The following is a 14,468-nucleotide window of genomic DNA, read 5'->3' as shown; positions in this document are numbered from 1 at the left end:
TACTAAAGAAATAAAGAGCATTTTTATAAGGCATAGAGAAACCATTTGTGGTTAAGATAGATTATAAGAACCTAATAGGATTCCTAATAATAAAGGAACTTAACTAAAGATAGGTTAGATGGGCGGAGATGCTTACAGAATACCATTTTAAGATTTAGTATACTAAGGGTACAGACAACATACAAGCCGATATGTTAAGTTAAAAGGCTAAACTATAAAATGACGAGAAGCCATTAGGGGCTTTATTACGAAAAGATATAGATAGATTAATTAGGTACAATTATCCAAAAATTATAATAACTTAGGAAGATGAGTTAAAGAAAGTCTATAAAATACTAGAAAGCTTTTAGGTATAAAGGATTCTAGAGAAACAGCTAGAAGACCTATAGTTAGATATATATAAGAATTAAGAAGTAAAGTATATCCTAAGAAGTATAGTAGAGTAGTTCGTAGAGGATTTCTATAAGGGATTAACTTAAGGACATAATAGAGCTATGGGCTTAGTGTTAAGACTTTAGAAGGAGTATATTATTAACGGGATTTAAAGGATAGCTAGAAGGGTTACTAAGGAGTATTTAGATTGCTAAAGGAATAAACTAATAAGGCATAAGCTATATAGAGGGCTATAACCTATTAAAATACTAGAGAGACTATAGGAGGTTATATTATAGGACTTTATTATTAAGTTACTAAAGTTAAGAGATCCTATTACCGGATAAGATTATAATGTAATCTTAGTAATAGTAGACAAGCTTATAAAGTGGGGATACTTTATAGCATATATGGAAGAAATCTTAGCGGAAGATATTGCTAGAATTTATATTAAGGAAGTGTTTGTAAGATATAGAGCACTAAATAAAATTATATTAGATAGAGATCTAAGATTTATAGCAGTATTCTAGGAGGTATTCTTGGCGGAATAAGGAGTTTAAGCAGTAACTTCTACCGCATATTATCTACAGATAGATGGTTAAACAGAAAGATTAAACTAGATACTAGAACAGTATCTAAGATATTACGTTAATTACGCATAAAATAATTAGGTATCGCTATTACCAATTATATAGTTTGCATATAATATAATACCATAAGAAGGAATGGGTACGTTATTATTTAAGGCGAATTACGGATATGAGCTAAGGACCTTATTATCGCTATGTTAAGTAAAGAAAGTAAGTAGTATAGCTAAGTAAAGGATGGAGATATTGATGAATCTTTATACGAACCTTATGGAAACAGCTAAGGTAGTATAGCAAAGGATGAAGAAATACTATGATGCTAAGAGATCTGAGGGACTAGATCTTAAGGAGGGGGATAAAGTGTGGCTACTATATAAAAATTTTAAGAGTTGACAACTAAGTAAGAAATTAGACCACGTTAGACTAGGACCTTTTGAAATTAAGAAGAGAATTTTATTAGTTATATTTAAGTTAAACCTACTAGCTAAAATGAAGATCTACCCTATATAGTATATCGCGATGCTAGAGCTAGTATATAGGAATATTAAGCCACTAGTCTATAAAGTAGACACGTATAGAGGATAGGAAGAAGATAAATAGTAAGTTTTAAGGATCGTTAGTTATAAGGACGTTAATAATAAAATATAGTACGAGGTTAAGTGGATAGGCTATAATAAGACTACCTAGGAGCCACTAGAAAATTTAAAGAACGCTATAGGAAAGGTATAGGAGTATTAGAAGAAAATAGGTTAGGTAATATTAATAAGGAAGGATCGTTAAAGAATGAGTTACCTAAGGGGGACCTAGGAAGAGCGACTGCTAAGCTACTTAGAGTTGTTTCCTGCACTATAGGAGGAGAGTTGGTTCTCTTATTACCTAATTCCTAAAGACCTTATTCTATAAGCTTCTACTCCTTAAAATAAACCTTCTTACGAACCTTCTTAAGATAAAGTAACTAAGTAGATGCCGTAATACGAGTATCTAGGGCCTTCTATTCCGTATTATAAGAACGTTCTAACTTAACAAGGGCTTAAGATAGTTTACTATCTAGCTGCGCAGCAGCAGATTAAATATAAGACCCTAAGACAAATTAATTAGGGAACTAGATAACTATTAAGAGTAATAGGTCACGTATATTTAGCATTAGAGGTAGAGTAAACGTTATAGGATAAATAAATATTTGCTTTAGTATACTCTGAGCAAGAGGACGGCTATTGTAAAGAAGGACTCGCTAGCGCAATATAAACTAACCCCTCTTTTGCACAACGAGAACACGGAGACGGTATAATCTTACTAAAAAATAATATCGCAGTAATAGTACGAGCACAACGTTGGGCGTGTAAAGAAGAAATTGCTTTAGGTATTATAAGTAATAATATTAACTAAATTAATTAGACGGATATTATACCTCTAGTAAATAACCTAGAGATACTAGGTATCTTTAAGGACGAAAATAAAGAGGGAGATAGTGTTATGGACGCTTTAGGTATAATATTATGACTACTAGAAGAGGAGTTAGAAGAAGCTAGTTAGTTAATATAAGCACGGTCTAGGATAAAACCCATAGAACTATATAACGAGGAATGGTAACCAAGGTTATATGACATACTACGTATTAAACGAGAGGAATAAGAGGAACTTACGTACCTTATATATAAGACGTATATTACGTATAAGAAGGATTTTATAGGAGTATAGTTGTGTATTTAAGGACCCTCGGTCCTTACCTAGATAGTTCCTTCCTTATAGTAATTCTTAGAATACAATTAGAGTTAATCTGTTAGGCAACCACTTCACCAGTTATTATTACGTTGTTAACTACTGTCTTTGCATTTCCTACACACCTAGCCCATTGATAGAACCTATTGTAGTTCCTACTACAAGGTTCCGTTACACTACTAGCTCCCCTCTTTTAACTAAGCCCCATAGAAAAAAGCGTAAAGTAAAAGATCTAACCCTATTTAATGGTAAGGGATCACTAATTAAAAAGCAAGAAAATTTTAAAATATGGGAAATAAAAATCTAAGGCGTTTTCTGGAGGGATGTAAAGTGCTTTAAGACCCTAATAGACGAAATCCTCTATATGTTAGATATACTAACGGATAAGGCTTATAACTATATTAAATATGGCCTTAATACGCTATGTATATACCTAAACGACCTAAGTAAATAAACCTTTTCTAACTAAGAGTCTATGTTTATATATATAAGAGAACATTATAAGACTATAGATATAACCTAAGCGGCTAAAAATAAGTTAGATACCTTAAGCTAAGGTAAGCGTAACTACTAGTCCTAAAAAGTAGAGCTTAATAAGTTAATAATTAAAGCAAATAAGACCGAGGAACAAAAAGTAGATTTACTTAAGAAGAATATTTTCTCTAAGATAAAGGACCTAGCCCTTACCCTTAGCCGTAAAATCGACAATGCTAACTATAAAGGCTAGAGTAAGTAGATGGATGTGTTTGCTTATAACCTATAGAACCATACCTACTATATAAAGTTAAATACCGCTAAGCTAAGTGCCGCTAGCGGCTATCGACCTATATTACTGTAGAATAACCCAATAAACCTAGACGCCGTTAAGTTCGGCAGTAGTAGTAATAGCCTCCCTAATGACGTCCGAAGACATTGTATAAATAATAGACTTTATATAGCGTGTGGTCAACCTAGCCACTAGAAAGATACTTACAACCCCTAGCAAAACCTAAATCCCCTTTTAATGCTACCGTGCTAACCCCCCCCTAGCCGCGGCGGATTCTTTAACAGAGGGGATAGTAATTAAGGCGGTAACCATAGATAAGGACGTAGGTTTGGATATAGAAATCTACTCCTATAATTCCCTTCCCTAACGCAGCCCTAGCTAATAGTCCTGTATATAAACTACGGACAAGTACTTTATATCACTACTAACCGCGAGACCGGCCATATTATTGGTAAAGTACCCCCTAGTATATATACACCGTTAGAGACTAATACGTTAGGATATACTAGCTAAGACCACAGCTACTAGCCAAGCCCTATAACGTAGCTATTAAAAGGCTAACCCTTAGACTAAGTCGCCTTTAAGGGTTAGAACTATATAGGGAGGAGGATAAAAGGATTAGATCTATACTACTAGATTAGTTAAACCTTATTCTAAGCTAGCTACCATTTAATCTTAAAACAGTAAACAATAATAGAAATTTTATCCTTATTTAGACTTACCTCTCCTTACTATATAACCTACTCCTAGAAGTTCTTATTAAAACAGTAAGCCTTATTAATAGTAATAGTATAGCACTAGCGTTTATAGACAAAGACTCGCTTATAAAGAAGCATAATATTATAATAAAAAGACTCCTAGTCCTAAAACTACTCCGCCTTACTAACGGACTCTAATCCAGCTTTATTACCCATTACTTTACAGCAAAAATAACAATCGGCCACTATACAGAATCTATGCTTTTCTACGTTATAAAGTTATTACCCTTAACACTAGTAATTCTTAGAATGCCCTAGCTTAAAAAGCATAACCTAAGCATAGACTTCCCCGTTCTAGGGCTTAAGTTTAACTCCAATTACTATACCTATAACTATCTCCTATAGTATATCCCTAATTATAACTAAGTAGCACTAGGCGGACGTATTATATGGCTAACGCTTAAATACCGTTAGCTAATAGTAAAAGAGGTACCTAATACTAGTAAGCTAATATATACAGTAAACAAAACAGAGATTCTGGAAGACTAGACCACCGCCCTACCCCTAAGAAATACCGCCCCGCCCCTAAGAATATAAACACCGCTAGAACTATAAGTCCCCTATATACACCCGCTTAACCTAGGCTAGCTAATAAAACACCCTACTCTAAGTTATTTACTATACGCATATACGACCACGCGTATAACAGCTAAAGGCGTTACAGCTAAGACCGAAACCAGAGCAATTAAAACCTCCCCCCCGTAACGCCCAACCTTATATCCGTCTCCCGCGCGTACTATATAGGGCCGCTGCCGCGTTTCCGCCCCCTAGGGCCGACCGAGCCGCGCTACATCGGCAAAATATGGTACCCTTTCAATGGCCTCAATGGTTGGTGGTTGACGCAATTGGCGCGCAGTTGAGGTCATTTGGCAACTCGACCGACTAGCCTATGTCGTGTTTTTTTGACACGCAACCTGCGCGCAGCCTGCGCGCAACCTGCCAGCAATCTGCGCATTTAGCAACTATAATTATATTTACCTCTTTTATACTAATAGCATATTTTAAATAAATAAAAGCTATTTTAAAGCTATTTATAAGGCTAGCAAAATAAATATTATTTTAGATAATTTAATATAATATAGCGATGGTTCTCTTCTACCTATCTACTTATTGACTTACCTACCTGCCTATCTACCTACCTGCCTACATTACCTACCTGTCTACATTACCTACCTGCCTACATCGCCTACCTATCTGCATTGCCTACCTATCTGCATTGCCTACCTGTCTGTATTGCCTACCTGTCTATATTGCCTACCTGCCTATCTACCTACCTGCCTGCATTACCTACCTATCTATATTGTCTACCTGTCTGCATTACCTACCTGTCTACATCGCCTACCTGTCTGCATCGCCTACCTATTTACATCTACCTACCTGTCTATATCTGCCTACCTATCAGCATCTACCTACCTGTTTACATCTGCTTGCCTATCTGCATCTACTTACCTGTCTATATCTGCTTACCTATCTGCATCTACCTACCCGTCAGCATCTCCCTGTTTATGCCTACTTGTCTATACTACCTTGATTCGATTAATCGATTGAATCGTTTATAGTGTTCACTGGCTAGTCATTGTCGTCTGGCTCTGGCGACAGTCGTCTGGTTCTAGCGACGGTCGTCTGGTTCTGGCGACGGTCGTCTGGTTCTAGCAATGGTCGTCTAGTTCTGGCGATGGTCGTCTGGTTCTAATAACGGTCGTCTGGCTCTAGTAACGGTCGTCTAGTTCTGGCGACGGTCGTCTGGTTCTAGCGACGGTCGTCTGGTTCTAGCAACGGTCGTCTAGTTCTAGCGACGGTCGTCTGGTTCTGGAGACGGTTGTCTGGTTCTGGCGACGGTTGTCTGGCTCTAGCAACGGTCGTCTGGCTCTAGCGACGGTCGTCTGGTTCTAGTAACGGTTGTCTGGTTCCGGCGACGGTCGTCTAGTTCTAGCGACAGTTGTCTAGCTCTGGCGATAGTCGTCTGGCTCTAACAACGGTCGTCTGGTTCTGGCGACGGTCGTTTGGCTCTGGCGACGGTTATCTGGTTTTGGTAACGGTCGTCTAGTTCTGGCAACGGTCGTCTAGTTCTAGCGATAGTCATCTAGTTCTAGCAACGGTCCTCTGCTGGCTGCCGTTCTAGTGCCTCCCTAGGTAGGGAGGATATAAGGAAGGAAGGGTAAAAAATAAGGCGGCTACATAGGCAGAGACACGTGTAGACGCTATCGGGAATATAGCGGGGACCCGATGCAGAGCTTCGTGTAGAGCCTCCGTACGCAGAGCTTCGCGCAGAGCTTCGTGCAGAGCTTCGTGCAGAGCCTCCGTACGCAGAGCCTCGCGCAGAGCCTCGTGCAGAGCCTCTGTACGTAGAGCTTCGTGCAGAGCTTCGTGCAGAGCTTCGTGCAGAGCCTCCGTACGCAGAGCCTCGCGCAGAGCCTCGTGCAGAGCCTCCGTAGGCAGAGCTTCGCGCAGAGCCTCGTGCAGAGCCTCTGTACGTAGAGCTTCGGTAGAGCTTCGTGCAGAGCTCGTGCAGAGCCTCCGTACGCAGAGCTTCGCGCAGAGCCTCGTGCAGAGCCTCTGTACGTAGAGCTTCGTGTAGAGCTTGTTGTTAGAGCTTCGTGTAGAGCTTCGTGTAGAGCCTTGTTGTAGAGCCTTATGCAGAGTCTCTAAGTAATAAAACTGTGTAAAAATCTTTGCGTAATTAGCATATAACTTTACCTTAATTGCATGTCAAGGAATATACAGTAGCTTTTAAGTTGTTAAGTAGGTTAACTGCGTGTTATTTAACTTTTAATATGTTAAGTAGGTTAATTGCGTGTCAAGGAATATGCAGTTAGCTATTAAGTAGGTCAACTACGTGTTATTTAACTTTTAAAGTTATCAAGTTGGTTAACTGCGTGTTATTTGACTTTTAGATGTGTCAAGTTGGTCAATTGCGTGTCAAGTTGGTCAATTGCGTGTCGAGTTGGTTAAATTGCATGTCAATTACGCGAAACGCGAAAACCAAAGTCTACTTGAATCTCATCCTGCGAATATTTTTCCGATATAGCCTAGCCGTAGCACTAGAGAACTAAANACGCCCNAANCTAGACGACATTAGATATACTTATACCGTTAATTTCACCCAGTTCTATAAATAAAAAGGCGTAAAGGTAATAAGGATCTATATAGCGGAGCTAGTAGAACTAGTTAAATAAGAAGAATACTAATAGCTGCTTAAAGAGCTACCTATAGGCCTAATAGAAGTACCAAACCTGTCAGAAAAATCTTTCCGCTGGTTAGTAGAAGGCGACTATACAATAGAGGAAGCCCGTAAAGCACTACCCCCTTATTTTTATAATTTCCTTAAAATAAACCTAAAAACTAAGCCTAAGTCTCTACGCCGGAAAATAGCTAATACTAATGTTGAAAAATTCCTAAAAGGCAAACCAGGATTAACCCGTAAAAACATTTCGCAACGCTTATTAAAGGAATTCCGCGAATATATTAAGCACTTTCTCCCTAAGAATATAGATAAGCTGCCCCCTTACTAACTATAGGACCATAAAATTAAGATTATCCCCGGAAACTAGGCCCTATACTATAAAAATAGACCACTCTTACCTACTAAACTTTGGTATGTAAAGAAGTGGATTAATAAGATGCTAGATAAGGGTTTTATCCGTAAATTAACCTTACTAGCCGTAATACCACTCCTCCTTACCGTAAAACCTAGTGGTAGTATAAGAATCTACTATAACTACAGAGGCTTAAACACAGTTACTATTAAAAATTAGTACCTATTGCTATTAGTCCGCGAGACACTTAACGCACTCTATAGTGCTAAGTACTTCACTAAGCTTAACATAATTGCTATATTTAACTAGATCCAGATCGCGGAAGGCTATAAGTAGCTTACAGCATTTATTACCCAGTTTAGACTATATAAGATATTAGTTATACCGTTTAGTCTCTGTAATGCGCCCGCTATATTCTAGAACTATATTAACTACGTCTTACACAACGCCCTTAACAACTACTGCACTGTATACCTTAATAATATCCTTATCTTCTCTAAAATACGCGCCGAGCACACAAAATACGTAAATGAAATTATTTAGAGACTTGGTAATGCCGGACTCTAAATTAATATCAATAAGTCTAAGTTTTATACTATAAAAACAAAGTACCTTAGCTTAATTATCTTAACTAATAGCATAACTATAGACCCTAAAAAGGTATAGGCCTTATAGGAATAGAAGGACCCAATATTAATTAAAGAACTATAACAATTTTTTAGCTTCGCGAACTTCTACTAACGATTTATCTAAGGCTACTCTGCCGTTGCTACACCTATGACAAAACTCCTAAAGAAGGATATTAGATGGCTATAGGGACTAGAACAAGCTAAATCGTTTAAGGCCCTTAAGGAAGCCTTTACCTTAGCACTAGTACTAGCATACTATAACTATATAAAGAAAATAGTGGTAGAGATAGACGTATTAAATTAGGCTTTTGGCGGAGTCCTTTCCTAGTATAATAATAACAGTAAATTAAGACTGGTTGCATTCTTCTCCGCAAAGTACTTTGCGCTAGAGTATAACTATAAGATCTATAATAAAGAACTCTTAGCTATTGTTAAGGCTTTAAAGGAATAGCGTCCTAAGCTATAAGGGACTAAGGAGCCGTTTAAAATTATTACCGACCATAAGAACCTATAGACGTTTATAACTACTAAGTAGCTAAATTAGCGCCAAGTCTAGTAGGCAGAGTTCCTTTTATAGTTTAACTTTATAATTATATATAGACCTAGCAGTAAAGCCATGCTCCCTAACGCCCTAAGCTAGCTACTAGGAATAAGGCCTAAGGACGCTAATAATAAACACCTCCGCCACCGAGCCTAAGTTATTATACCGCCCCAGAAAATTAACCCTATAATCTTAGAAGAATTACTATATAAGTCCTATAACTCTAACAACGTAGAGTTCGTAGCCGCTCTAGACCCTAAAATAGCTAAAAAGTCACTAGATAAGTTAATCTGGTTAGGTATTACGGGACACCTCCGTGACACCTTATACACGTCCACCTCCGTGACACCTTATACACGTCCACCTATTTCCACTAACTTAGTAACTAGAGACTAACCACAAGATGGTAATCTGCGGCAATCTAACGGCAACCTACTATATTCTGCCAGATTTTGCTAAGTTCTACTAAATTCTATTAAGTTCTGCCAGGACTACGACCTAAACCCTATTCTGCCCTATACACATATTAACCAAGCAACTAAATTAACGATATATGCCCTTTCTCCCCGTTTTCCTACTTTCTCTCCTTACGTAACGTCTTGATCTTATTACACAGTTCATATACATAGCTTAATAATATCTACTTCGCTATATATTATTGTCGCTTATACTTACTCCGTAACACTATATTACGTTAAACCTATACTACCTCACCCTGCCTAGCATGCAGAACAACCTAAAAGCCCTAATGTCTGTAACTAACTTATGTAATATATTTACCGAACAAATAAAGGGCCTGCAATAGGCCTTTATAGATACCCTTGCTTAACAAGAGGCTCAACACTAAGAAATAATTAGATCCCTAAGAAAAGAAATCAAAGAGATCCGCCGTAACCCACCGTCTGCTACACTATTGCCCCTACTCATTCCTACTAGTATTAACCTACAAGTACTAGATAGAGAAGACGTATCTAAAACTAGCTCCTTAACCCCAAATTCGCCAATTAGTACCCCCATAAAGAAGCTATCCAAACGTCTCCCTAATCCTCCCGCCTATTTAGGTAAAAGGAGCAAACTATACTCCTTCCTTAACTAACTTAAGAATAAGCTAAACGGTAATATCAATCGCTACCCCACCCCTAACAGTTAACTATATTATGCCGTAAGCCGTCTAACAGGAGACGCCGCGGAAACTATATACCCGTTTTAGCCAAACACTATAGAAGAACTAGTCACCATACTAGAAGTATTGTATAGCGACCCTAACCGAATTATAACAGCATAAAGGAAACTAAATAAGATGACTTATAGCTCTAAGAGCTTCCTATTATACTTTGCTAAGTTCTACCGCTATACTAAAGAGACTAAATAGAACGAACCCGCCTTAATTAATCGCCTAGTAGAATCCTTAAACTTTAAACTAAAGGCTTCCCTTATAGGAGTTAAACTGCTAAATACCCTTACTGCCTACGCCAATATTATTAACGGCCTATATAATAATATACTACGCCTTACCCCAAAACATACACCTTAATACTTTACTCCTTAGCCGTCTAAGACCCGCAAGGACCCAGACGCTATAGATATTAACGCTAGAACCCTCTCTTACGCCCCAAAAGGATCTACTAAATATGAACGACGTATTAAATACGGCCTTTATTTTAAATACGGAAGCGACACTTATATCTCAAGTTACTGCTCCGTTCCCCTGCCTAAAATAAATATTCGAATAACTAGTATAGGCGGTATACCACTGTCCTAATTATATAAAAGGATAACTAGCATAAGCAACCAATCGCCTTAACTAAGCTCTATCCACTAACCCCAATTGTTATCCGGTTCTAGCACGTTATATAATAAGCACCACTTATAAGGACGAAACTACAACCAACACGCTATAAGAATACCGTCCCGATTATCTCTAAAAGGAAGGTTTTAGAGCTAAGTCGCTCTCCAGGACGGCTCTGCCTTAAGATCTCATTAAATGCTTTAGATGTTATGAACTCTAACTCTTAAAATCATAGTATAACTGTTAACTGCCGCCTATAGTAGAACAATTAATAGGTTAGTGCTTAAGTCTTAATTAATACAGGAGCTAGCGATATAGGATTTATTAACAAGATCTTTACGTAAGATAATAGTTTTACCCTAACCCCCCTTAACTGGCACATTAATATATTTGGATTTAATAGCAAACGCACCATCTTAGGCCGTATTACCCACGTAGTATTTCTAAAACTCTAATACCTAAACCACAAAGAACTAATTAGGCTTTTCATTACCACCCTAGGTTACTCAGTAATCCTTAAATAACCCTGGATAAAGCTATATAAGGTAACTATTAATTAGGACAACCTTAAGCTTCTATTTACCGCCTCCTGTTGCAAGTAGAAGTGCCTTATAACTTACTACTTAGACCCAGAACCGAAATCCGAAAAATCTACTAAGATTTACTAGCCTAAGAATTCCACCAAATTCCACTAATATAAGACTTCCACTAATATCTACTAAGGATCTGAAAATTCCACTGAACCCTACAAACAGACCCCAAGTACTACACCGCCCCACACTAAGTAAAAGCTTAAGCTTACTATACGAAAATACCAGAAGGACTAGTACTCTACTATAAAGAGTATACTTAAAGAACCCGAACCTAAATCTAACACTAACTCCGTACCTAATACTAAACCTAAACCTAAATAGGAAGCCATATAAGAAACTATAAACAATCTAAGCGAGCTCAGCACTTTAAATATCCGCATAATCGGAGCTACCCTACTAGCGTAACTTGCTAAAAAACCCGAGTATACGATCTTTACTGTTACGATGGCCGATATTAAGAAGGCCTTAGTACTAAAGAAGCACACCAACCCCGCCACGAAGGTACTAGTAGAGTATTATTATTGCCTAAATGTATTCTCACGAAAGGAAGCTGATAAGCTACTAGAACACCGACTATATAACCATAAGATCATACTTAAAGAAGGAAAGCAGCCCGGATTTGGACCCTTATATAGAATATCCTAAAATAAACTCCAAGTATTATAAAAGTATTTAGACGAAAACCTAAGCAAAGGATTTATTAGAGCAAGCTCGTCGCCTATAGCCGTACTAGTAATCTTCGTTAAGAAACCTAGCGGCAGTCTATGCTTCTATATAGACTACCAAGCCCTTAACGCCATTACCGTTAAGAACTAATATCCGATCCTATTGATATAAGAGACGCTAAACTAACTAAGTAAGGCTCGTTACTACACAAAGCTCAATATTATCTCTACATTTAACCGTCTCCGTATTATAAAAGGAGACAAATAGCTCACTGCATTTTATACCTAATATAGACTATTTAAGTACTTAGTAACACCCTTTAGCCTTATAAACGCTCCGAGCTCGTTTTAACATTATATAAATAATACCCTGCGCCCCTACCTAGATATCTTCTGCACTGCTTATATTAACGACATCCTAATATATAGTAATAACCTAACCGAATATCGGAAACACGTTAATCTTATTTTATAAGCCCTACACGGAGCTAGTCTATAATTAGATATAGATAAATACAAGTTCTATAAAATGGAAGTTCTATACCTTAGACTTCTTATTTTTATAAACAGTATATAAATAGACCTAAAGAAAGTTAAAGTAATTATAAACTGGCAAGAACCTAAGAATGTTAAGGACGTAAGAGCCTTTATAGGATTTGCTAATTTCTACTAACGGTTTATTAATAACTTCTCCGCCCTAGTTTTACCCCTTATAGCTCTAACCTAAAAGAATAAAGTCTTTGTCTTTAACAAGGAATATAAGAAGGCCTTTACCTATCTAAAGGTTATATTTACTACTGCGCCTATACTCTAACACTTTAACCTAAACCGAATAAGTGTTATAGAAGCCAACTTATCTAACTACGTCACTAAAGGCATCCTATTTCAATATAATGAGGATAGAGTATTACACCCCGTAGTATACTTCTTAAAACAACTAAGCCTAGCCAAATGTAACTACGAGATCTACGATAAGGAATTATTAGCTATTATTAGATGTTTTAAACAGTGGCGACCCAAACTAGAAGGCGCTAGATTTCTAATTAAGGTCCTTAGCGACCATAGAAACCTACAGTACTTTACAACCACAAAGCAGCTAAGTTATCGTTAGGCCCGCTAGTTAGAATATCTGTCTTATTTCTAATTCTCAATTATATACCGCCCGGGCATTTAAGGTTAGAAGCCTAACGCCCTAACCTAACGCTTACAAGACACGCCAGCCTTAGAAGAAGCGCGCTCTTACTAAAATCAGACCCTGCTTTGCCCTAAACTATTTAACCCTCCCACTAAAGACCTTACAGTATACGTCCTTAAAATAACTGATTGATTAATTAAACAGATTATAGCTGACGAATACCTAAATAATAAGTTTATCTAGGAGACGCTTAAACTAATATATAATAGCATTAGACACTCTAGAAAGATTTCTCTAAGTAAATACAAAGCCTGCGGAAACCGCTTATATTACTAGAACCGCCTAGTTATACCTAACTATAACAAACTTAAGCTTAAGCTCCTTAAACATATATACGATCTACTAGTAACCAGCCACCCAGGCCAAGGAAAAACCCTAAAACTGCTTTAACGAGAATACTATTAGCCAAATATATATAATACGACACAAAGGTACGTCTCTAGCTGCTATATCTACCGATGAGCCAAAGCTTCGTATAAGACGTATAACGGCCTCCTAAAGCCACTACTTGTTCCGGACCGAAGATAAAAGGACATCTTAATTGACTTTGTCGTTAACCTCCCCATAAGTAAAGGCTGCACGAACATTATAGTAGTCGTAGACCGACTATCTAAGATAAGGCACCTGATCGCCTGCCCTAACATATTAACGCCTACCGTTGCCTAACTATTCCTAGATCACGTATAGAAACTCCACAGACTCCCCAAAATGATTATCTCCAATAAAGGTAGCTAGTTTATCTCTATATTCTGGAAAGAACTAACTACCTAACTCCGTATTAAAGCACTGTTATTTATAGCATACTACCTAGAAACGGATAGTTAAATGGAACGTATAAACGCTATAATAGAACAGTATATTTGGATATATACGTTATACTTATAAGATAATTGGATTAACTGGCTTGCATTTGCCAAGTTTACTATAAATAATTCCGTTTCGGAAACTATAAAGGTCTCCCCATTCCTAGCTAACTACGGCCAGCATCTATAAATAGGTTTTAAACCCTTTAGTAATATTCCTTACCCTACTTATTACGCCTTACAAGTTATAGAAGTAAATGAATTTATAGAGAAGATAGAGGAACTATAACGGTTCCTTACTAATGAAATAATATAGGCCTAATCTGTTTACGAAGCCGCAGCAAATAAGAAACGAACCCTAGCACCGGCCTACTAAATTAGTAACTTTGTCTGGCTAGACACAAGAAATCTGAATATAAAACGACCTGCTAAGAAGCTTAATTAGAAGAACGCTGGCCCTTATAAGGTCGAGAAGGTTATCTCCTCCCACGCCTACTAACTAAAGCTCCCTAATA

At 37.5% G+C, this 14,468-nt stretch overlaps 1 protein-coding gene across 1 annotated transcript; it reads left to right on the top strand.

Annotated features, from left to right (window-relative positions):
- Window positions 1-8,305: 8,305 nt before the first annotated feature.
- Window positions 8,306-12,628, top strand: K441DRAFT_538359 (uncharacterized protein; the record flags this gene model as incomplete). Its single annotated transcript, XM_067642522.1, has 2 exons — window positions 8,306-8,398; window positions 12,545-12,628. Coding segments are annotated over 2 exons (177 nt in total), but the record flags the coding sequence as incomplete, so codon positions are not given.
- Window positions 12,629-14,468: the final 1,840 nt, after the last annotated feature.

The sequence above is a fragment of the Cenococcum geophilum genome, assembly GCF_001692895.1.
Source record: "Cenococcum geophilum 1.58 unplaced genomic scaffold K441scaffold_4, whole genome shotgun sequence".
Classification (NCBI taxonomy): Eukaryota; Fungi; Ascomycota; class Dothideomycetes; order Gloniales; family Gloniaceae; genus Cenococcum; species Cenococcum geophilum.
The sequence above is the reverse complement of the archived record's forward strand: the minus strand, read 5'-3'. Positions and strand labels throughout refer to the sequence as shown.